Source organism: Cotesia typhae, unplaced genomic scaffold (genome assembly GCF_013202065.1).
Source record: "Cotesia typhae breed Kobodo isofemale line unplaced genomic scaffold, CoteBio_Ctyphae contig_69, whole genome shotgun sequence".
NCBI lineage: Eukaryota > Metazoa > Arthropoda > Insecta > Hymenoptera > Braconidae > Cotesia > Cotesia typhae.
Window position 1 is genome coordinate 98,338 of NW_027423763.1, and position 24,527 is coordinate 122,864.

A 24,527-nucleotide genomic window follows, 5' to 3' on the forward strand; every position below is an offset into this window, starting at 1 on the left:
TAAAATTTTTTTTCATGAGGTTACTGACAAATTATCCGTTTTTTTTTTTTTTTTTTTTTTTTTTTCAGATAAAGTACTTTGAATTATAAAAAAACTTTTGCAGAAAATTATAAATATTACCACTAGTGATAATGGTGATATTTAAATATTGAACGATTGGTTTTGAAAGTTTTAATCTTCGTCAGTTTTTGGATTCTATAAAACTAAATTTCAAGTATTAGAATTGAAAAATATGTAAAGTATCAAACAAACAATAGTCGAAATCATTTCGCACGACAAATCTTCAAACACCCAGCACATTTTTATCCTAACTAAAATAAATTTTTCTTCATTTTACAGGCTGCGGTCTCCTTGAAAATAATTTTTTATTACCGTAATATTTTTTTTGGAATTTTAATTTCATAATAAATTTTATTTTCTCAATAAATCATTATAAATATATGACTCTTCGTTGAGATCATCAAACAGAAACTGGAAAAAAATTTCGCTTTTTAGATATTCTCTAAATATTATTATTATTATTATTATTATTATTATTATTCAATTAAAAGAAAAAAAAGATGATTATCTTATATTTTGAATTGAATAATAACTCTTAAAAATAACATCACTATCCACGATCTTAATTTCTTATTAGAGTAATTTAATGAATAGAGATACCTATATGTTTAAATAAATAGTTTATAAGTAGTACGTCCAAGTAACAATTTAAATTGGAGTATGATAAGAAATCAATGAATATAATCTTGAGTGCAAAAGGTAGAGGGAACTAGTGCGGTAGTAGACAATAATAATAAAGAGAAAGAAAGAGGGAGAAAAGAGAAACACAGAGTAGACGAGAGCGTAGCCACGTAGTGAACGAGTGAAAGAGAAAACAGTAGTATGGCTGTTGTGTTACGGCTCTTTCTACTCCTGTCTAATATCTGGTAAGTCAAAGTTCACACATTATGCTTTATGTTTGTTTTACTTTTCATTTTTATTCACCGTTCGCCATTTATCAAGAAGATAACATTCGAATATTTGACACCGCGGTCATCTTTACTTCTCCGACGTTTTATCGTTGATACTTCTGATTAATAAGTTAATTATTATTTCTAAGTATGTCTACTTACATTCACAAATTGAATCATTACTTCTTTTTTTATTGCTCTAACTGTGACAGATTATTCTTCATGTAATTTTTTTATACTGAAACTAACTCACACTTTAATATTTATATTTATATTCTGGACGCCATGTCGGTAATATAAATATCTCAGTATCGATTCTATTGTCATTGTTATCCACAATTTTTAATTTTATTTATACTTCTTTATTTCTTCGTCGAATTTCAAATTTTACATTTCTTCTTTGCAACCTTAAAAATTATTTTTACATACTTTTTTTTTTTTTTCAAGTAATTTTTCTGAGATTTATTGATTTAGTTTTCAGCCCTTTGTTAAAATAAAAAATTAATCATCAGTGTCATTCATAAAATCATTGATTTTTTCAAGGAACGAATTTTGTAGCTTAGTTTTGATATTTCTTCCAGATTATCTTGATAAATAGATTTTCATTTAGGTGGGCTTATTAATATTGTAAGTTCCATGTAATGCATGTGAATAATCAATGAAACAGCAACGTTCTCTAAAAAGTCCGTCGGAAAATTAAAACTTTTATTTTAATATTCTAGATTTGATGATTTGGTTAAATTTTATTTATTTATTTATTTACTTCCCAAAATTACATACATAGTCGTACAAAATAACTACGTATGATTCCCATAGAGACAAAAATATTTTTCTGTACATAAGGTGAGAAAAAAGAGATAGGATTAATGCCTGGTGATATAGAAAATCTTAAAGAAAATTGAAAATTTCTTGAAGTTAAATTTTTTTCTGCCAAAAAAATTGTCACTTACAAATTTTCCAATTAAATTTCCTCTAATTAATTTTAATTGGGTCACAGAATCCCAAACACCAAAAAAGAATAAAAATCTATTATCTCCCTCATTTTTTACTTTTCCATTTAGTAAATAATTAAACGTAAAATTAATTACACAAAAACATTTATTTAAAAATCCTCCAACAAGTCATTAGCAACCTTAGCTGTATATTTAATTTCATTTTTCACCCCATCACAAAAACCCGACATTTTATAGCTCTCTTGAGTGCTACTGTTTAATTAATATTTTTAATTAAAAGCCACATTACTTATTTGATATTTTATTTAAAAAATAACTAAAATAGACCAAGTAAATAAAAATTCAAAATATTGGTCACATTTTTCTACTATAATTTTAATGTTATTTCCAATGCGATATTATTGATAAGTTATAATTAGATTGATGCCCTCGAGAGAAATAAATATATTCTTATATTTATAAAAACTCCCGAGACATCGACCTCTCACATCGACACCAGTTCAAATATAAAATCCAATTTTGCTTTATTTTCACAACGAAATTCATATATATTTGTCTATTGATGTCTCATGCATAAAACATTAACTATTTATGTATTTTATCGTAAAAAAGTTGGTTATATACGTGGTAATTCTGACACTAAGTCTAATTCTCCTCAAGAGAATATCAGAAATAGATAAAATACCTTTTCAACTGAAATTAACTTTTTTGTCCCTAAACTGGCGCCCAACCGAAAGAAACTGCACTGACCCAGCCTCAGGATAGTACGTAATCGACTAATCAGTAGATTTATTTTTATTAATCACTCTTATTAACCAATCGGTTAAAAGAAAAAATTTTACCAACTACTTTAATACTTTACAATTCAATTTTAAAGCTCGTTTAAATTTTCCCGCAAATAGTACTTTTTAAATATGAATTCAACGCCCTCTTTCGTTGCAATCCGTGAATTATATAAAAAGCATCAACTTAGACTATCGCCAGCTAAGAAATTAAATTATTGAAAATTTTTAACAAATTTATTTCTTGTCACAAAATTAATTTTTTTAAAAATTAATTTTTTTCTTTTAGTGTACAATATTGAGCTGTAATTATTAATCTGAAACTTCCCCATGCAAAAAAAATTCTGATTCAAAATGAATTTAAGATTGAAATTCATATTTTGACACAAATATTAATTAGTTTTGAGATCAATCCAAATTTTAAATTGATTAAAAAATAAATTGAGCTAAAAAATCAATTTTTCAAAAAGTTATCTTGTTAACCCCCTCGATAAAAATTAAAAAAATCTTCCCAATTCATTCAACCGATTTTTTATGTAAAAATATTAATCAATCGATTTAAAAAAAAATCATTGTGGTTCTTGTTTCGTTTATATCTACATTATGATAGTCAGGTGCAATTTAAAAAGACAAAATGTTGAAATTTTGATCTCTAGGCGATAATAGAAATCCTTTCGCCTTTACGCTTGAAGCATGCAAATTTTTAATACTTAAAACTCAAATTTTATTAACCTGCTATTTTACTAATTTCTATATAGAGTTAATAAAAATGTTTCATTGTCTCTAAGCGCTTGAATATCTATAAATATACATGTATGTGGTTGTACGTAGATGTGGATGTAGATAGAAAAGTAATATAGAACATGAATAAAGTGGCGTCAAGTAACGATAGCTTTTGCTATGTCCCAGACGTCATCGATCTTTGCTACACGGTATTTCACTTGCTTTATATTAGGTGTCGTATGGTTTTATCTTTACTGTAGAATTCATTATTTATATATTTTTTCATCAAAAATATTTTTTTTTCTATTTATTGACAAAAGTATTTAATTTCTATTCAAACACACTCAGAGATAAGATTCCTTTTTTTAAACTGATCAAATTAATCTCCCTATCATTTATCAATCACTATAAATTATCTGCAACAATTAATTATCCGCTATTCAATGAAAACAGATGGTTTAATTAATGCCGATGTTTTTAAAAAATTCTCTCACCTTCGCATAAAATTTAGCACTTAAAAAAAAATTTTTCAAAACTATCATCCACATAAAATTTCTTTTTATTTTCAATTTTTTCTAGAAATAAAACTAAAGCTCATAACATGAACTTTTAAAATACTCAACCGCTGATTAAAATCTGAACGTCCATGTCAAAAGCTCGACCCCGAGCTTCCAAAGGACAAGTGTAATTTTTTTTTCAGCACAGCGTAATTTCATAACACGGCGACCACAGATGCTTTCTAGCTCTCCGGAGATTTGGAGCTTTTTCTTTTATTCAGCCTTTGTCAGATCGAAGCTTTTAGTTTTGATTAAAATCAAGCTTTATTAAATTAATTGATCGAGCTTTTTATCAATATTAATTATATTACACTTGAAAATTTTTTTCCGTTTTTGTAAGCTATATTACGCTGAAGCTTGAAATTTTCATGAATTTATTAAGTTGTTTCCTATTTTATCGACTAGCGAAGCAGTAAATCTCCCCCTCTTTTACGTTAACTGTGAAAGAAATAAATTACTAACTCAAAGACTTTCTAATAATTCAGGTGTCCTGCTACATGTTTCTAGTATCGGGTCGTAAAGTCTTGAGCTTTCAATTTACGTTTAAAAATTTTCCGAGAAGATATTTTAACATATTTGTGGTATCAGTATTATTCTTTCGCCCTTGCTGGAACAGTATTTTAATTTATTATTCATTCTTTCACCCTCGCACTGTTGTCCTTCGCCGAAAGCTCTGACCTATATTCCAAATTATCTGACTATTGCTCATTACTTACTGCGCCTAAACGCAATTTTCCCAGCATAACTTTCGTAGTAACGCTAATGGAAGTGGTAAACTAAAAATTTAAATAAAGTAAATCAATAAAACACCCGAGCTTGGAATCTGAACTGAAAGCTCGGTTTTTAATCTATCCAGCATCAAAGTTCCCGAGTGAGAGACTTCAACTCGGAAAAATAAACGTCAAAAAAACCCCCGAGCTTGCAGCTTGCAAAATTCAGCATTTCACCCTCCGGCAAAAGAATATTCTTCTGTAATTTGTGGAGCTTTTTTTCAGGCATGGGTATAGAGTATAAAAGCGTTCATACTGCGTATCATACGAGCTTGCAGTGGTAGCTTGCAAGTTGATGTATTAAGTTCCGTGGCCATATTACTGGCTGTACGATATTGCTGGATCGTGTTCTGACGATAAATTGTCTTATGCCGAGGACGTGCCACTCGAAAGCTCTCCCTGTACTGAACATTAAGAATATGTCGTAATAAATATTTGAAAGCATAAATATGATGCAGGGATAATAAGGAAACTCATTTTTAATCGAAGCTTTTAAGCTCCACAGTGCGGTAATGTTTCTAGTGATGAATATGTAACAGATTCTCGGGATAGCTAGGATATTAAACCATTATATCACCGGTGAGCTTTCAACCGCAAGCTTAAAATAGTCGTATCAATTTGTGCTTGACAATATCTTCGAATTCAATGAACTTAATTAGCGACTACATGCATCGAATTTTTTAAACCAAGGTTGCGTGATCATTAGTTGCATAAAATTTTATCTCCAGCGAGCTTCCTCCAATATACATCCTCCGTTAATTATTTTCTGCTAACACGGCACAGCTCCCGGGCATAATTATGTCACAGAAACGTTTCATAACCTGAAGTATCCGTGTCGAATTTTTATTGTGAAGCATGAAAGCTCTGTGGACAAAAGCTATCAATTGAGTAATCCATAAAAGCGGTTTTAGATTTAGATGGGAAACATAAAACCCGGAGATCAAAGTTCAATTAAATTTACGGTCTGTAAAACCAGTAGTTTATAATCGAGCTTGCAACGATGTACATTGCGTGTTTGCTACGTAAGTAAAAAGTCATTCCTGTAAATTTCATTGCGTGTTTTTATTCCCTCAATTTCCATCGAACAGATGCCGGTAGATGATAGTCGGTAAACTTTTCCCTTATTACTACTTTGCCGTAAAAAAGCCATTGTTGATTGAGCTTTCACGAAATAACTAAAAAGCTCCGCTGTTGTTTCTAGACAGGCTAGTTAACGATAATACCATTAATAGCGGTTCTACGAAATTAATTCGATAACTAAACCGGAATATCATTACGTGAGCTAACGAGCTTTAATAAAAGTTCTCGTCGCCGTACGGCTCACCTCTGGCGTCGTGTTGACTATGACGTGGATTAGACATTGGTCCATTAAGCCCACTTTGTTCTACACTGTAATCTATTATACAAGCTCGGAGCTTTAGTCACCCCGACTCTCCAATTAAACTTTCATATTTCTTACTCATCACCTAGTTGACGGATAGTTGCGTTACTAATCCTGCACAAGGGAGTAATTTTATAGTCAGTTACCTATTTCAAAAGCTCTGACGCAAAAAAGCTTTATTCGAACCACGAATTATTCCCTCGTGACTCACTTTCCAATTCGATTTCATTCCAATCGTAGAACACGGATAATACGATTATACATACTAAATTTCCGAGCTTGGAAGAGCATAATCGATTTTTCTATACAAAGCTTTTTCCCATTTTCAGCTTATTTTCTGTTATTTCCGAGTCCAATATCCGAGCTTTTATTTCTGCGATCAAGTTATGATTTAAAATATGCCCGCTGAGAAATTTTGAACGAGAGCTTGCACGCTCGGGCAAAAAAATCCGCAAGCTCGTGTACTTTATCATTTTTTATATGTTTTAGTTTATCACTCGATAAAAAGTAAAATTTTTTACAAAAAAGCTCCGTATTAAAAATTACAATTATCGACAAAATTATAAGAAAAATAGTTGCAAAGGACAAGGCTATATCCTAGTGCAAGAGTAACTTTTTCTTATGATATTGATTGAGTGAGACGTGGAATTGGCCGGCGCCGCCCGTGGGTTGTATAGGTCGATCGTATTGCCACATGACGTCACAGCGGCACCTTGCGTATTGATTTTTCCATATACAAGTATACTAAAGTTTCCAATTGGCTGATCGTGTCGTCAGTTCACCATCTATACTCGTCACGTGACTAACAGCGCAGAATCACCGCGATTTTATACTACCTGCACGGAGAAGCTCCGGTGGTGGCGCTTCTGTCGCAAGTTTCGTATGTAAAAATTCAGGCAGCTCCAATAGTAGTTTGTCATCAATCGCTGGGTTACCTTGAATAACAAACTTATTGACGATTATTTATATGATTTTGTGTGTGTGTGATAATGTTTATAAAAACTAATAATTTGTGCAGTGAGATTTTTTGGTATTGTCAACACTCTATTTGGTGATTGTTGAGTTAATAGTCTTCTAGAAGGACAAAGAGCTTTAATAGGTAAGTTCTTCTGGTGAGCTTGTAAGGAAAAATTAAAGTTAATTTTCAAAATTCCTTAATTTGGCGACCAATTGGCTCAATATCGCTGGAGCTTTCGCAAGCTTTGTGTTCAAAGCTGCACAGGATTTTTCTCATTCAAATGGAAATCCTTGAACTAATTCTTTGTCTTGTATTGATTTTTTTATATTGACATAATTAAATAGTGACAATTATTATCAATTCAACAAAAGCATTGTTTAGTGGCTCTTTTTTAAAGGGAGCTTTTATGGCTGAAGGCTACTTGCAAGCTCTACGACGTATCAATACATCAGTTAGGACGTAGAAAAATCCATTAGGTGTGGGTGAACCTTTTAGAGCTTGTGAGACTTGAGCAAATATTTGCAAGCTCATTACACGTGGGAGGAGATGAATAATTTACGAAAAAGTGATGAATCAGAAAAACAAGTCTAGCTCTGCATAATGGGTTGCGAGCTTTCACGAAATTATTCGGGGCGAAAGCTCTCGGCATTGATTTCAATAATTATTGGAATATTAGGGATTCATCGCAAGCTCGGGTATCGGAGCTTTCAGTCGTGGAGAACAAAGCTTGAATTATTTATGGTTGATATTATCGAGTCGTCACACGTGGGATGTATTGATAGTTGATAGTTGATAGAATTCATGCGTCAGTAACTATAGCGTCACTGAGCTTTTTGAATATTCGATCTCTGATTATTGAAGATCTAATTTTGGATATTGTTTCGAGAGTCGTTCACTGTTCATTGTTGTAGGTTGCTATTTGGAATTGTTTCCATTTTGCATGACCTGTAATTGAGCTTGTGTGAGGCAAAGTCTGCAAGCTCAATATGGTTTCGGTAGATGGGACCGCAATGAAGTATATTACAAGTGAGCTTGCGGGATTTTCAATCGGGTTGAAGGTTTAGGAGTTATTATTAATTGACCCAAAAATTTGGAATTGAAAATTTTTTTTTGTATATTTTTTTATCGTAAGCTAAAAAAATTTTTTTTATTTTATTGAAACGCAGATTAACTAATTAAACTAATTAACTAATTTGGTTTTCTGGAGATATTTATAATGTTCCTAACAAAAAGTTTAAAACGAAACAAAAAGCTTGTAAAAATTTAGTTCATTAATATTAATATCGTGGCAATTTGAACTTTAACACTGAACTTATTTCCTTTTTTAAACTTAAAAACTAATTTGTGGCCAAAGTTTAATTATTGGCTATTTTTAATTAAATTGAACACCGCGAAGTTTTTTTTAAGATATCCAAAGTTGGAATTTGACATAAATTTCCCTTTTTTGGTTTTTAATCCGCTTTTTTTCACATTTTATGTAATTTCTTGACAATAATAAATCACAAAATAATTCTTATCCAATGATGAAGTCACTAAAATTTTTTAAATTTAAAGAAATGTTCAATTTAATTTTTGATTATCTATTTTTTTATAAAAACGTGTTCTTATTACCAAATTCATATTATGATATGAAGCGAAATGTTAATTAAATTCTGCTATTGTACAATCAAAAGTAATGAAGATATTACTTCTGCACGAAAAAAAAAAAACTCGAAAAATTACAGGATATAATGCAACGTGGCGCTTCATGATAACAGTTTCAAATGTAATTATTACAGATTTTATAAGTATTTTATTGTGGAATGTAATATTTACATTGAAAGCTCTGAATATTAAATCAAAAAATTGAATTTAGAAAAATGTTATTTCAAACTGTAATTTTTCTAGTTTTAATTACGACGGGACTGATTTTACATTTTATACTGTAATTTTTCGAGTTTTCTTTTTTCCGTGTGCATAATCCTTAATCTATCAAAATGAAAATAATATAAATATTAATAAATCAGCCCAACTTTTCGATGATGTAAACAAACAAAAAATACGAGTTTCTAATATTAAAAAATGTATATTGGATAAAAAAAAAACTTGGATAGAAATATTTTGTATTCTGGTTAGAAAAAAAATTTTTTTTTCAGAGAACTGCTACAAAATTAGAAGTAAACTCGTGAAGTAATAAAAACTGTACCTTTCAGAAATTGAAATATAAATTTTCCTTCTTTTCTTCCAGAAAAAATTGGTAAATTCTGAGCGACGTAACAAAATCTAATCAAGATGTCGTCGGTAAAAGTAGCAGTGAGGGTTCGGCCCTTCAACAACCGCGAAATTTTGCGTGAAGCGCAGTGTATAATCGAGATGGCCGGCAACACAACCTCGATAATAAACCCAAAAGCTCCTCCAAACACAAAAGAAGCGATAAAAAGCTTCAACTACGATTACTCTTACCACTCAATGGACCCGAACGACGATAACTATTCCTCCCAAATAATGGTCTACAAGGACATCGGTGAAGAGATGCTTTTGCACGCCTTCGAAGGTTACAACGTCTGCATATTCGCGTACGGCCAGACCGGGGCCGGAAAGTCCTACACGATGATGGGCAAGCAGGAGGACGGCCAGGAGGGAATAATCCCGCAGATCTGCAAGGACTTGTTCCGCAAGATCGGGAAGAACTCGAGTGACACCCTTAAACACTCGGTTGAGGTCTCTTACATGGAGATTTACTGCGAAAGGGTCAGAGATCTGCTGAACCCCAAGAACAAGGGGAACCTCAGGGTCCGCGAGCATCCTCTTCTGGGGCCCTACGTCGAGGACTTGTCAAAGCTGGCTGTCATGTCCTACGAGGACATCCACGACCTTATCGATGAGGGAAATAAGGCCAGAACCGTTGCTGCCACTAATATGAACGAGACTTCCTCCAGGTCTCACGCGGTCTTCACCATCTTCTTCACACAGCAGAAATACGATCCCACCACCGGCTTGGCCACCGAGAAGGTCAGCAAGATTTCCCTGGTGGACTTGGCTGGTAGCGAGAGGGCTGACTCCACTGGCGCTAAGGGCACCAGGTTGAAGGAGGGCGCTAATATTAACAAGAGTCTTACTACTCTCGGGAAGGTCATCAGCGCTCTTGCTGAGATTGTGAGTATTTTTTTGAAATAATAATTATATGCTCACCAATAAAGCCTGAACTTTTGCAATTCTTTAAATTACCAAAATTTTTAACGAAAAAAAAAAAAAAAAAAAAAAAACTTGAGCCTAGTTATAAAAAATCATAAATTTTTTTTTTTTTATTTTTATTGACTACAGTAGAAAAATATTTGCTTTATAGGAGCTTAAACTACACAGAAAAAAAAATTTCTTCCACCAAGAATTATTCTTCCAGTCAAGAATTATTGACACCCTATTCTATTTTTAAATTTATTTAATTTAATATATTAATTAACATCGTATTTTTTTTACAATCTTTATTATCAAAATTATTAAAAAAAATTAATTTATGAAAAATATTAAATATTAATAAAAAAAGAAAAATTAACTTGCAAAAGTAATTGAAACAGCTCATGAGTATCAAATTCACGAATTATTTTTATGAGATAAAAATCTTTTTCAAACACTTATTTTTCATTAATTTTTTTATCAATTTACATTAAAATTTTTTTAATAAATAAAGCTAATTTATAAAAGGAATAGAATTAGATATTTACAATCTATTAAATGATTGTAATTTTAAAATAAAAAAAAAAAAAAAATGTTATACCAAGCCTTACGGCAACTAGAGATCTAAAAATTGCTATAAAAATTCAAACTTTTAATTTTTATTTCAAAAATTTTATTAATAATTTGGACGATAAGTAACCGATTAATATTTATTTTTAGTTTTAATAATTGATGCTTTTATTTTAAGAGATGAAAAAATTTTTTCATGTTGTTTAATCAAATTTAAGTTAATTTTTATTAAAATAAAATTACAAATTTTTAATAAATTTCTCTAATAATTAATTTTTTGTCCTGCAATCTTTGGAACAGGCGGTAAGAATTTTTCCAAAATAAAATTTTCAAAAATTGATTTTAGACAAGTAATAACTTACCAACTATTTAAAATTCGAAATTACAGGCAACGAAAAAGAAGAAAAAAGCAGAATTCATTCCGTACCGTGACTCAGTATTAACCTGGCTGCTCCGAGAAAATTTGGGCGGCAATTCAAAAACTGCGATGATTGCGGCCGTCAGTCCCGCGGACATTAATTACGACGAGACACTTTCGACCTTGAGATATGCAGACCGCGCGAAACAGATCGTCTGCAAGGCGGTGGTAAACGAGGACGCCAACGCGAAACTCATCCGCGAGCTCAAAGAAGAAATCCAGAAGCTCCGCGAGCTGCTTAAGCAGGAAGGAATCGACTTCCAAGAAGGTAATTGTTCTTTTTTTTTTTGTTTTTTTTTGTTTTTGTAACTTATATGTATAAATATTTTGTGTAAATATTTTTGAATCCTTCGAAAAAATGAATATTTTGGAAATCGGTCGGTTTTATAGAAAAAATTTATTTTTTTATGCTTAACGTAGGCCCCGATGGTAAAATTTCGTATGAAAAGAAAGAATCTAGTAAGTAATAGACAAAGATTCAAAAAGAACAAAACAACAGAACAAAAATATAGACACGCGAAAACAAATAACACATTAATATTTTGAGTCGTCCATTAATTCATTTTTATTTAAATGGAGAAAAAAATTTTGTCAGAATAAATATTTAGTGCTATATTTTTTATTAGTCAATTAAATGTAAATAATTATTTAATGAGTTAATTAGTTATTAATTAATTTTAAGATGCTTAAAAAAAAGTATTTCCACGTGTTATTTTTTATAGACATTCTTTACACTAGGAGGGTACTTGGATCTCCTTTATTTACCTAAAAAAAATGTCAGGTTTATAAAATAACAATTTTTTAAAAGCAATAATAAAATTGCAACAATTAAATAATTACCTTTTTAACTCATTTTTTATAAATAAACATTAAAAAAACAATAAAATTGATGTATTAAGTGATTATTAACAAACAGCTGTTCACAGTTGCGTCCGCCATCATGCAAGCGCCCAGTTTTAAATTTATCCGTAAGATGGCAGCTGCGCGCCATTCTATCAACAATACGTCATTAAACAATCTTTAAAGTTCGGGTTGCAAGCAGTTTTCTGACAAAACTTTTCTCTCAGTCCATCCATTATTCATCAGTTCATTTATTAAATTAAATTGAATGTAAAAACACAAGTGCTTTAAAAGCACGGCTTGGGTAAAAGCATCACGAGTATGTCGAAGCTTCAGCTTATTTTTTTGGTAACAAAAAATTGAAAACGTAATTTTCTATTTTTCGTCCAGGTTTAATCGATTCGTTAAAGTTTTCATTAACTTCCGGAGCTTTGCAATAAGAAAATAAATTTTAGTCCTGCTGCTTGATCTGAAGCTTTTCGCATGTCGCAGGAACAATCGCTGGCCACCATTTGCAATAAAAATGATATGTAGAGATTTCACGGCACACGGAACAAGAAAATTCGATTGCTTTTTGTGTTATAGCCCTCGTGGATAACAAGACTATAAATTTTTTACGACAGTTTCTGATTGAATTTCACTCTCAATTGCAATCTCAGCAGAGCTTTTTCTCGTTGGTCTTTTTAATCGAATTTTCGGGCCGAAAAAATGGCGGTCGGGTGTAAAACTTGTATATATATATACGCGAAATCGTCAAAGTTTTTTTTTGTAGCACCTCTATCTTAATACAAACGAAGTTAAGAATGCTTTGCAGTAAATTTGCACAGAAAGCTTCAAACGAAATTCAAATATCACCACGCAGAGCTTTTTTTAATGAAAGCATCTAGCTTTACACTAAGCTTCGGCTTAACCAACAAATTTAATCAAGAACAAACTCGAGTTTTTCAAATATCTAAAGATTGATCGGAAAAAGCTAATCTAATTTTGCAAATTAATTTTTTAGGAGATGAAGGTGCGATAATAAAGCCCTCGAAACGCGAAGAAGATCTCAAAGAAGTACGCCAACGACTTCCTTCACATCAGACAGCGGAGGAAGCCGTTGATCAGTTGCAAGCATCCGAGAAACTTATTGCAGGTAAGATTTTTATTAATTTTTAATTAATATCTGAATAATAAATTCAAACTGTTTACATTTTATTTTTATAAAAGCATTAATTTATCTTCAAGTTAAATTCAGAATCAATTAATTAAGATTTTGTACAAAATAACTATTTTGAAAACCCACTACGTTGATTTCTCAAAAATTAATGGGCTTGTAAACAGTGCAACTTTTTAAAAATCCGATTTTTTACCTTAATTTTTTTTTTAATTTTTTCGTCTGATCACTGCGGAGAATCCTTTCGAAAATCTTAGCTCAATATTGTTTTGTTCAATTATAATAAATATATTTCTTCCGGCAATAAGGCCCAACCTTCTACCCTTCGATCAGTTGTATTGTTCGAAACGACCAGAAGGTGGCGCGGTAGTACATTTCTATCGGAATGTACAGTTTCTTTCAAGCGAGGCGGGCTGTTTAAAACTAGACTTTAAAAAATTCTATTTATTATGTACTTAGGCCCCTAAAAATTTCTTTAACATTAACAAATTTAATGTTAATTCACTATTAAATTTCAACTCTCGAAATTTATCTAAATTTTTTATACTTTCTTGGACTGCATCGAAGGTCTAATTTAACTTTTAATTGCCTAAATGAATTATAGAGGTTTTCATTAAAAATTGTTTTTAAATTGAAACTTTGTAGAATTGAACGAAACATGGGAAGAAAAATTAAAGCGAACAGAATCAATACGCTTGCAACGAGAAGCAGTGTTCGCCGAAATGGGAGTCGCTGTAAAAGAAGATGGCGTAACTGTCGGCGTGTTTTCACCGAAAAAGACTCCTCACCTCGTCAACCTCAACGAAGATCCTTTGATGTCCGAGTGCTTGATTTATTACATAAAAGACGGGTACACGCGAGTCGGCTCCGCTGAGGCGAATATTCCCCAGGACATACAGCTATGCGGACCGCACATTCTGAGCGAGCATTGTATCTTTGAGAACCACGAGGGGATTATCAAGTTAATCCCCACTGCTGGTGCTCTGATTTATGTTAACGGTCGCGAAGTTTCTGAGCCAATTATTCTGAAAACGGGATCCCGTGTAATCCTCGGCCGCAACCATGTCTTCAGATTTAATCACCCTGACCAAGGTTTGTATTGTTTTGTTGTTCAATAGATTTTGTATTACTGAAGATATTGGTACACTTATAACAATAAATTAACAATAATTTTATCTACTTACAGTAAGAGTAAGGCGTGAAAAGAATTCCCCTGCAGAGACACCAGGAAATGGAGAAACAGTCGACTGGAACTTTGCACAAATAGAATTACTTGAAAAACAAGGAATTGATCTTAAAGTTGAAATGGAGAAACGTCTGTTGGTTCTCGAGGAACAGTTCCGCAAGGAAAAGGAAACTGCTGATCAATTGTTCGAAGAAGAGCGCAAGGTAACATTTTTCTTTGTTTGCTTCCAATTGTAAAATTTATAAAAAATTTTTATTTTTTATTTTTAAGTATTTTTTTTTTTTTTGTTTTAATAGATTCATTTTTTCCAACTTTTTTCTTTATTCTATAAAACTTGAAGCTAAAAAAATTTGCGGGCTCCATAAGGTGGACCGTAATACCTTCATAAAAACTTTCTGAAGATAAAATTTCGTATAACTATTGTATAATCTTTAAATCAAGTATTTAGATAAAAAATTCAAATTTCCAGAAATTCGAAGCTCGAATTGACGCCCTACAGAAACAAGTTGAAGAGCAAAGTATGACTATGTCGATGTACAGTAGTTACACCCCTGAAGACTTCAACAACATCGAGGAAGACATTTTCGGTGAGTTACTATCCTAAAATTGAATGAGTCACCAACAATCCTCACTTTGCTTACAACCTCGCAAAATGAAAAAAAAAATAACAACAACATACTTAAAAAAATTAATAACAATGCTTGGCTACATTATTTGCCCGGTTATGACTTGTCATTTCAGTCAACCCATTGTTTGACGCAGAGAGCAACTGGAGCGAGCGCGAATTCCAGCTGGCAGGTTGGGCATTTCGCAAATGGAAGTATCATCAGTTCACAAGTCTACGGGATGATTTATGGGGCAATGCTATATTTCTCAAAGAAGCTAACGCTATTTCTGTCGAGCTTAAGAAGAAGGTAATGATTGTAATCTTTGAAATAATTATATTACATGCTTTAAGCGCGAGCGCAAAAGTATCTCTTCATCGGCCTTATGAAAAGTTGTAAAATATAAATTGCAGCATAATATTGTTTTGTTTAATTATAATTAATTTTTTTCGGTTGAAAATTGGAGAAATTTTTTGTTCATTTACAAAAATTTATTTTTTAATGTAACTTAATTATTTATCCTTGATTGTTTTTTTTTTTTTTTATGATTTACACATTAAAACAGAAGAGAACATTCAATTTGTAAAACAAAAAATAATTTCCGCGGGAAAATTTTAAACCTTTCAATTCTCTTAATAATATAAATTATTAAAATTATTCTTTTAATACACATTATATAATTTTTTTTCTAACTACATTTGATGTAAAATTATTAAAGAATTAAAAATACCATTAAAATTATTAATAAAAATAAATTTATGCCGGACACGAGCGCTTAAGGCATGAATATTTGAATTTACCAAACTTTTTCCACCTGAGTTTGGTTCGACGCTTGTAAAATAAATTCGATCACTAATCAAAGATTATTTTTAGGTTCAATTTCAATTTACTCTACTAACAGACGCTCTCTACTCACCTCTGCCTCCCGATTTGTTACCAGCGGACGACGAAGAAGACGAAGAACGGCCGTTCCCGCGAACAATCGTCGCCGTTGAAGTTCAAGACACTAAAAATGGCGCGACTCACTATTGGACTCTGGACAAACTTCGGTAACTATCTTTCTGGTTTGGGTTTTTTTTTTTAGTAGCCGACTTTAAACATAAAACCTTTAGAATTTGGTAGAACATGGTGTGGTGTGATATAACTTGAATTCTAATTTTGATAATCTCAAAGGCAAAAGATAGGACTAGGGTTGATGGGAAAGCTTAATTGGTATAGAAAAAAAAAATAAGCAACTTATGAATAAAATATTGTATAATGAAATTGTAGACAGCGCTTGGAATTGATGCGTCACGTGTACAATGAAGATGTAAGCATAGACCTGTTCCCCGAGACTCTGCCACCGGAGGATGATATATTCCATTTGTATTCGAGGTTCTCACTCGCAAATCTTTTGCCTTCGAGGTTGGTTTTCGGTTCGCGTTTTCCCCATTTATAACAAATATTACAAATATATATAAATCCAGGCTTATAAATATATATATTTATATATTATCAAGCTTATGTCTTGTCGTGCACGGCTTGCACATTTCCTTGACAATGTTTTTATTAAGTGTATGTTTAACTTCAAGTTATTTGTTTCAAACTGAAAGCAACCACTATCTTTGGAAAGACAAAAATAGTTATTTTCATAACCGGTTGTCTCGCTTAAAAAATTTCATCCCCTGAATTTTACTTCTTGATTCAAGATATATAACTAATATAAAGTTTATATACATTTTTAGTTATCATTAATTTACATTAGACATTAGAAATTTTTTAGAGTTTTTTAATAATTAAATTATTATAAAAAAATTTAATTAAAAAATTTCACATGTGAAAATTAGTAAAAATCACAAGTGAAAATTTTTAAAAAATTTTTATTGGAAAAACTTCAATTAAACAATTAAAAAAATAATTTCACCTGTAAAAAACTTGAAAAACTAGAAGTGTAATTTTTTAGAAATATCTTTTTAGTTTTAATTTAATTAATACAAAATTTTGAGACGTCTGCTACTATCAGTGTCATTAATTGATCTGTTATAAAAATTTTTAAAATTGACAGCTGACGGCTAACTTCAATATTATTAATTTACATATTTTTTTAATTGTGGAAAATTAGTAAATTCGTTTCTACTCATTCAATAAATTATTGTAGACTTGATAACTATTAATTTAGTAAAAATTTCATTACTTTTGATTTATAAAAATTGAAGAAAGTAGTTAATCTAACATTTACCTAGTTAACCTCTTAAAATTGTCACTATAACCTATAAAATTGAATTAAAATAATTAAAACAACATAAAGTCTTGCAGAACATGACACCAGATGTCATCACGATTAATAGTTTACGGTAACTTAGTACTAACTTGATCATTTAAGTTTTAATAGACATTTTTTATTGCAACAATGAAAACTTTTCCAAAGGTAGAGGTTTCTTGATGACAAAACTTAATCCAAAACTAACCTGAAAATTTGTGATGTAGACAACGTCTCGAATTGATGCGTGAAATGTATCACAATGAAGCCGAGTTATCACCAACATCCCCGGATTACAACATTGAGAGCATAACAGGCGGTGATCCATTTTACGACCGATTCCCCTGGTTCCGCATGGTTGGACGCTCATTCGTTTATCTGAGCAATCTTATGTACCCGGTGCCACTCATACATAAAGTTGCCATTGTCAATGAAAAAGGAGATGTTAAAGGTTATCTACGTGTCGCCGTTCAAGCCGTTATTGGTACGTACCGTTTAAAATTTTCTATTGGGATTCTTTGAATCTGGATATATGACAATTGTTTTTACCAAAAATTTATGCACTAAAAAAAAAAAATAATTTGAATAAAAATTAAGAAAAATATTCTTGAACCAAGAAAATAATTTTTAGTTCAAGAATTTTTCTGCTCAAATTCTGCTCAAATTTAAATGTGATAAAAATTAGAACAGTGATTTTAAATAATTAGATTTTTAGAGAATCTGAAAAATAAAGACAGCGACATCTCTGTTATATTTTTCAAACAACTTTTTTTGGAGAGATTTTGTTTGACCAATCCTTGTTCTAGAAGAGGAAAACAGTGAATACTCAAGCGGAGTCCGTCAATCAGCTCGTATATCCTTTAAAGATGACCTGTTCGGCAGTAACAACCAGCGGCACGGCAAACGAGCTGCACTAACCAACATGGAAAAGAGCCAGCAGATGATTATGCTTGAAGAAAGAGTGGTGGAGGGCCAGACTGACGGGAAGGAGAACATCAAAGACGAGGAAGAAGTCTGTGATGGTGACAGTGGACGTGGAGATAGCTCCGTTGCCAGCGACATGAAAGAGGAAGAGCTGCCAGATCACCTCCAACCTGGGGTAGAATTCACTTTCCGAGTTACTGTTCTCCAGGCGATGGGAATTTCCACAGAGTACGCGGACATTTTCTGTCAGTTCAACTTCTTGCATCGCCATGATGAAGCTTTCTCTACGGAACCAGTCAAAAACACTGGAAAAGGAAACCCACCTGGGTTTTATCACGTTCAGAATATCACAGTCACCGTTACTAAGTCATTCCTGGACTATTTGAAGTCTCAGCCGATTGTTTTCGAAGTTTTTGGACACTATCAGCAGCATCCTTTGCACAAAGATGCTAAACTCGATTAGTAAGTTAATTTTTTGTTTATTTTACATATTTTTTAGTTTTTTCATTTAGAAGCTAAAAATTAAAATTGTTTTAAATTTTCAACAAATTGTTGAAAACATAAAAACTTTGTTCACCTTCCAGCGTTCGACAACCACCAAAACGAATGCTACCACCGTCAATCCCAATCAGCCAACCCGTGCGATCCCCTAAATTCGGTTCAGTATTACCATCCCCGTGCTCCTCCCACATTCACGCAAAGTACGACGTCCTGGTCTGGTTCGAAATTTGCGAACTGGCGCCCAACGGCGAGTACGTTCCCTCAGTAGTTGACCACAGCGACGATCTTCCTTGTCGCGGGCTGTTCCTCCTGCACCAGGGTATTCAACGTCGTATCCGCATCACGATTGTCCACGAGCACGCCCAGGAGCTGCGCTGGAAAGACGTCCGTGAGCTGGTAGTCGGACGAATTCGCAACACTCCGGAGCCCGAGGAAGAAGACAACGACTCATCAGTATTATCCCTGGGACTCTTCCCAGGAGAGTATCTGGAGATTCCTGGAGATGACCGGTGCATGTACCGGTTCGAAGCCGCCTGGGACAGCTCTCTCCACAACTCCCCGCTGCTGAACCGTGTGACGTCTTACGGCGAGCAGATTTTCATGACAATTTCCGCGTATTTGGAACTGGAGAACTGCGGAAGACCTGCGATCGTCACCAAGGATCTGAGCATGATAATCTACGGTAGGGACGCCCGCGTCGGCCCGCGTTCGCTCAAGCACCTCTTTAGCGGGAGCTACAGGAACCAGGAGGCGAATCGGCTGAGCGGCGTCTACGAGCTCGTCCTCAGGCGCGCCTCCGAAGCTGGAGTCCAACGTCGTCAGCGACGAGTTCTGGACACCAGCTCCACCTATGTTCGCGGGGAGGAGAATCTTCACGGATGGCGGCCGCGTGGCGATAGCTTGATTTTCGACCACCAGTGGGAGCTCGAGAAACTGACGCGTCTTGAAGAGGTTGAGAAAATCCGGCATACTCTGCTGCTGAGGGAGAAACTTGGCATTGACAAAGTTCCCGTTTGTAATAAGACACAGTGTGATTTCACTAAGAGCGAGAAGGTATGGAATTGTTTGGTAGGTTTTTTAATGCACTAATGCGATCATCGACTGTGTTTTCACGTCATTTTTTCATTTCTGTACACGGCCAGTGGCTTTTTTATCGACAGTCGGTATCCGGGTTGAAGAACATTAATCTAACCTTAGTTACATTGGTTTTGGATAAGATTCTTTAGTCAGATAGTTGACTAACCCCTGAAAATTGACTCAGGCAATTCTTTAGCCAGACAGTTAGTCAAGATTATTTGTTCAGACTTGGACAAGATTTTAAAACAGAATCTTGGGCGAGTTTAGTGACGTCTTTAGCCAAAATTTGTCCAGACTTGCGCGAGAAATGAAAAAGTGGTGGTGGAGAGCTTCACCATTTTTGGCCATTTTCTGGACAAATTTTGGCCCCAGTCTTGCTGAAGAATCTGGTCAAATATCTGGAGCGATTCTTCAACGATTCTTGAAGAATTATCTACCGTAAGTTTCTTATCTCAGAATTGTAAAAATCTTTAAACAGATACTTTATCACGATACTTAAATCAGACTTACCCAAGACTTGAACCAAATTGCTAATAGGGTTAATTTGTCTCGTTAGCCCTTTAGTGATATTGATCTGAGACAAGACTCTTGACTACTTGAGTACTTTGCAAAGTTTTTTGTAAAGAATTGGACAATTTTTGAGCAAGGCATTTAATCAAGATTCTATGTCAAGACAGGTAATCATTTGAAATCTTGTTTATAATCTGATCAACAAATTCAATTTATAGGACACATAAAATGAAATTATCAAAGAATTGCTGCAGAAACTGAATCTTGGTAAACTTTAAGAACTGTCCGAATTTTAACCAAAATGATGTTCAAGTATATTGCTGAAGAATCTTGTCCAAATTCAATACTACTAAACTAAAGAAATAATCTTCGATTAAAGAACCTTACCTTTGCCGGGATACCGCCTGGCGATTGAAATCAGCCACCTAACTTTTAATATATCTAACTTTAACAAAACGAGTAATGACGTCAATAGTTTCGAACTTTTGATATCCAGGAAGTCTGCAACATGGTGGCCAAGGCGACCAACGAACCGCACGCGAGCCCGGTGAAGCTAAAGAAATCAATAAGCAAGGACGTCTATGAGCCCTGGGAGATGACTGAGCGCGAAAAGGAGATCGCCACCAAGTACATCAAACTGATCCAGGGCAGGATTCCCAGCAAGGAGCCAATGGTCCTGAGTGACGTGTCTCCTGGAGAAGACACTGCGACCGACATGTCAGCTTCGATGATGTCCTCGGTGATGTCTTCTTCATCCCAAGAGTCAGTAACACATTTGTCTAATAGCTGTGAGATCCAGGTAACACTTGTATGCCTGTAAACGCTTACTAGCGGTTGTCCACGTCACCTTCATCAATTGACGCTTGTTGCTTGATGCGATGCTAGTCTTTGATTATAATCCGCGGCTTGCATAATTAAAATTCTTTATTTTGTTTCTGTTTTATTATTTTAACATGAAGGATAACCGCATTAGGTAACGTTTTACGGGTAAAAAACGAGTGTTACTTACAGCCAGCCGGGATTATTGTTCGACGTTCTAAGTCCTGCATATTTAGGTTGAGTTCTCCTGAGCGAGCGAGACTCCACGAGCTACAGGAGAGCATGATGGCCGGAGAGTCTGGCCAGTCTTCTCTGGCACCGGCTCCATTGGGTTCAACTTCCCCCTTGAAGGAGAGCTTGGTGCTGTACGTTCCTGAGGTCGAGGAGATTCGCATCAGCCCGGTGATCGCACGCAAGGGGTACCTCAATGTCCTGGAGCACAAAACCAATGGATGGAAGAAACGATGGGTGGTAAGTGTTTTCTATTTTTTTTTTTTTTTTTTTTTTTATTTATTTAATTTTAATTTAGGATTTCAATCTACTGGTTGATTCTTTTTACAGGCTGTTCGCAGACCGTATGTTTTCATATTCAGAGAAGAAAAAGACCCAGTTGAAAGGGCACTGATCAATTTAGCTACAGCACAAGTTGAATACTCCGAAGATCAGCTTGCTATGGTTAAAGTACCTAACACATTCAGGTACGTTGTTTTTTTTTAGATATTAATTAAATTTAAATTCTAAACTTCTTAAATTATTTTTTAGCGTTGTCACAAAACATCGCGGTTACTTACTGCAAACATTGGGCGACAAAGAAGTGTACGATTGGCTGTATGCAATAAACCCTCTTTTAGCCGGACAAATAAGGTCTAAGTTAGCACGAAAACTACCAATAACCAATAATCCCGCAATCAATTTATCAACTTCATTAATAACGTCATCTTTAACCTCAACAACAACTACCACCACGACATCTATTTCAGCGTCAACGGATAATCAAGGACATAATAATAATAAGTGAGTCACGGATATTATTAATCAGTACTTACTTATGGTCACTAATAAATCCAAGGATTTAATTAATAAACATAAATTTTTTTTTATCCAACCTACTGATGACTGTAGATTTCGACTAACCATCTTTTTTGAATAATTTTTTAAAGTATAAACATATACATTATTAATCATAAATTATTAACTCTCCGAACGTTTTAATAAAAAAGCGTTTTCTTCGGACGAGTTACTTGAAAATAACCTATATAAATCTTTAAATTTTATTGGATGGATAAAAATAACGCAATAAAAGTGTAAAAATATCTAATCAATTGGATGAAGAAAAAAAAAATTTTTTTTTTAATTTATTATAAATAATTAAAAAAAAATACAAGAGCTTTTTATTGTAGTTGTTATGTAGTAAATATGTCAATTTATTTGTTTGTTAGTTGATTACATAGATGATTATTTATGTTGATAAATTTAAGATAGGGGTATTTATAATTTGTTTTCATCCATTTTGTGTATAAATAATTTTTTTATTAATTTTTTTTTTTTTTTTTATTGTTTTGTAACTGGCAACAAAAACAATTTTGTGTGTTGCAGTACTGATACATATTAATCGTGACATAATTGCTGGAAATGAACAGAAAAAAAAAATTAATATATTAAACACGACATATACAGTGATATTTATGAAAAAATAACAAATTATAATTATATTATTATTATTATTATTAATTTTAATTTTAAAATTAACAATGAAGAGATCGAGGCTTTTTAAAATGTCAGATCGCATATAGTCTAGAGTTGTATATACTAAAAAATATTTAAATAATAAATTATAATTAACTGAAAAACTAATTATTAATATTATGAACAAGTAAAAAATGATAAATGAAAATGGTAAAAAAAAAAAAAAGTGACAAGACAACCACAACAACAACAACTAATACGTTAAGACGATTATTACAAAAATAATAATTGAATAGATTCTAAGATTAAAAAGATAAGCACGCTTTTTTGTTATTTTTTGTTAGGAGTAATAATAATTAATAATTAAATTTTTATGGGTTCAGGTTTTAGTTAGAAGTTACTTTGTTTGGGCCCTGATTGAGGTTAAGTAGACAACGGTTGTTTCTAGAACCTTTAATTAGGTTATAAATTGAGTAAAGATTGTTTGTGAGGTAATTTCAATGTAAAACTATAAATAATTAATTGGATTTTGAGCTGAAATTAGAATGATAATTAATTGCATTGTAATCTTGTATCAGAACAATAATTAACTGCGCTAAAATTTTTTAAAATTTATTGTTCTGCAAAATTGAAAAATTTATGGTTAAATAAAGTATAATTTTCATGAAAGTATTGATTAATTACATTGTAACCTTAAATTTTGATAATTGATCGTACTGTAACCTCAAACAGAACAATGGTAATTAATTGTGATGAAATTTTAAAAATATTATCAATTGACCCTTACAATTGATTGAAAATTTATTAACTTATATAAGAATAATTTTCTATGATATAATTTTAAATGCGAACAATAATTTATTGTATCACAACCTCAAACAGAACAATGATAAATTTTTTTGTTTCTTTAAAAATAACAAGAGTCAAAATTGTTTGATAGTTATATTAAATTATTATCAATTACAATGTAATAATTAATGTTAACAAACAATTTGTATTAAAGCTTCAATTGCTCGAACATTTAGCATTGTTCCAAAAGAGGTTATGGTTACCATAAACCGAACGGTAACATACTTAACCAAACAATGAATGCAAAAAGGATAAAACCTGACATTTTTTAATTAATAATTATTATTATTATTATTATTATTATGGATTATGGTATTAAAAGCTGAATTTAATTATTAATAAAGAACATTCAGTAATTGATTCTAGTCATTAAAAGTATATATTTAAGGACTGCAAAAACTATTTAAATAAACTGATGGTAAACATAAACTAAATGAATAAAATTACTTTGAAACATTCCAGCGACAAAATGAAACTAATAAATAAATTATTTATTAATTAATCAGTTGATAACTGTGTTAAGTAATTCAAACAAATTTGTCTCTGCTTGCTAATTATTGTTGTAGTTTAATAATTATATTTTTATGTTAAATTATATTTATTAACAATAAATAAATTGTATAATTACAATAAACATTATTTCATTGTTTTTATTTATTTTATATTAATCCCAATTATTTTTTATAATTAATTAATGGTTAACGCAAATGATATTTTATTTTTTAGCGGCAATTTTAAAATTTATTTATAATTTAACAAACTTCAAATTTGCCGCTCTCAAAGTTAAAGACGCCATTTATTTTTATAGATGGCGCGGTGTACTTTTAGGCGGGTTTTCATAGCTTCGACGCAGCCAATCAAATTTATACTTTCTGCCATGATAATAATCATAATAATAAATGTCTAATTGTAAACGAATG

The 24,527-nt window shown here is 32.3% G+C and overlaps 1 protein-coding gene across 9 annotated transcripts; it reads left to right on the forward strand.

The window, feature by feature from the left end:
• The first annotated feature begins 464 nt into the window (after positions 1–464).
• On the forward strand, positions 465–24,246 carry Unc-104 (kinesin family member unc-104). 9 transcript variants are annotated; one of them, XM_074251546.1, is made up of 18 exons: positions 465–926; positions 9,302–10,209; positions 11,186–11,483; positions 11,636–11,674; positions 13,059–13,190; positions 13,857–14,303; positions 14,398–14,600; positions 14,867–14,984; positions 15,139–15,311; positions 15,876–16,051; positions 17,469–17,725; positions 18,048–18,627; positions 18,750–19,734; positions 20,750–21,052; positions 21,265–21,543; positions 21,634–21,770; positions 21,835–22,086; positions 22,669–24,246. In XM_074251546.1, the coding sequence occupies exons 2-18, from the start codon at positions 9,346–9,348 to the stop codon at positions 22,682–22,684; spliced, it is 5,259 nt and encodes a 1,752-aa protein (XP_074107647.1). In that variant the 5' UTR covers positions 465–926; positions 9,302–9,345; the 3' UTR covers positions 22,685–24,246. The 9 variants fall into 9 exon arrangements, with proteins under 9 accessions (XP_074107647.1, XP_074107655.1, XP_074107650.1 ...); XM_074251554.1 differs by having other exon boundaries at positions 20,750–21,015; positions 21,309–21,543; XM_074251549.1 differs by having other exon boundaries at positions 18,750–19,719.
• The last annotated feature ends 281 nt before the right edge of the window (positions 24,247–24,527 follow it).

Coding starts and splice junctions, on each gene's coding strand:
- Unc-104 (XM_074251546.1), top strand. CDS start 9,346: ATGTCGTCGGTAAAAGTAGCAGTGAGGGTTCGGCCCTTCAACAACCGC. Junction 11,484..11,635: donor AGGAATCGACTTCCAAGAAG/GTAATTGTTCTT, acceptor TGCTTAACGTAG/GCCCCGATGGTAAAATTTCG. Junction 11,675..13,058: donor GTATGAAAAGAAAGAATCTA/GTAAGTAATAGA, acceptor TTAATTTTTTAG/GAGATGAAGGTGCGATAATA.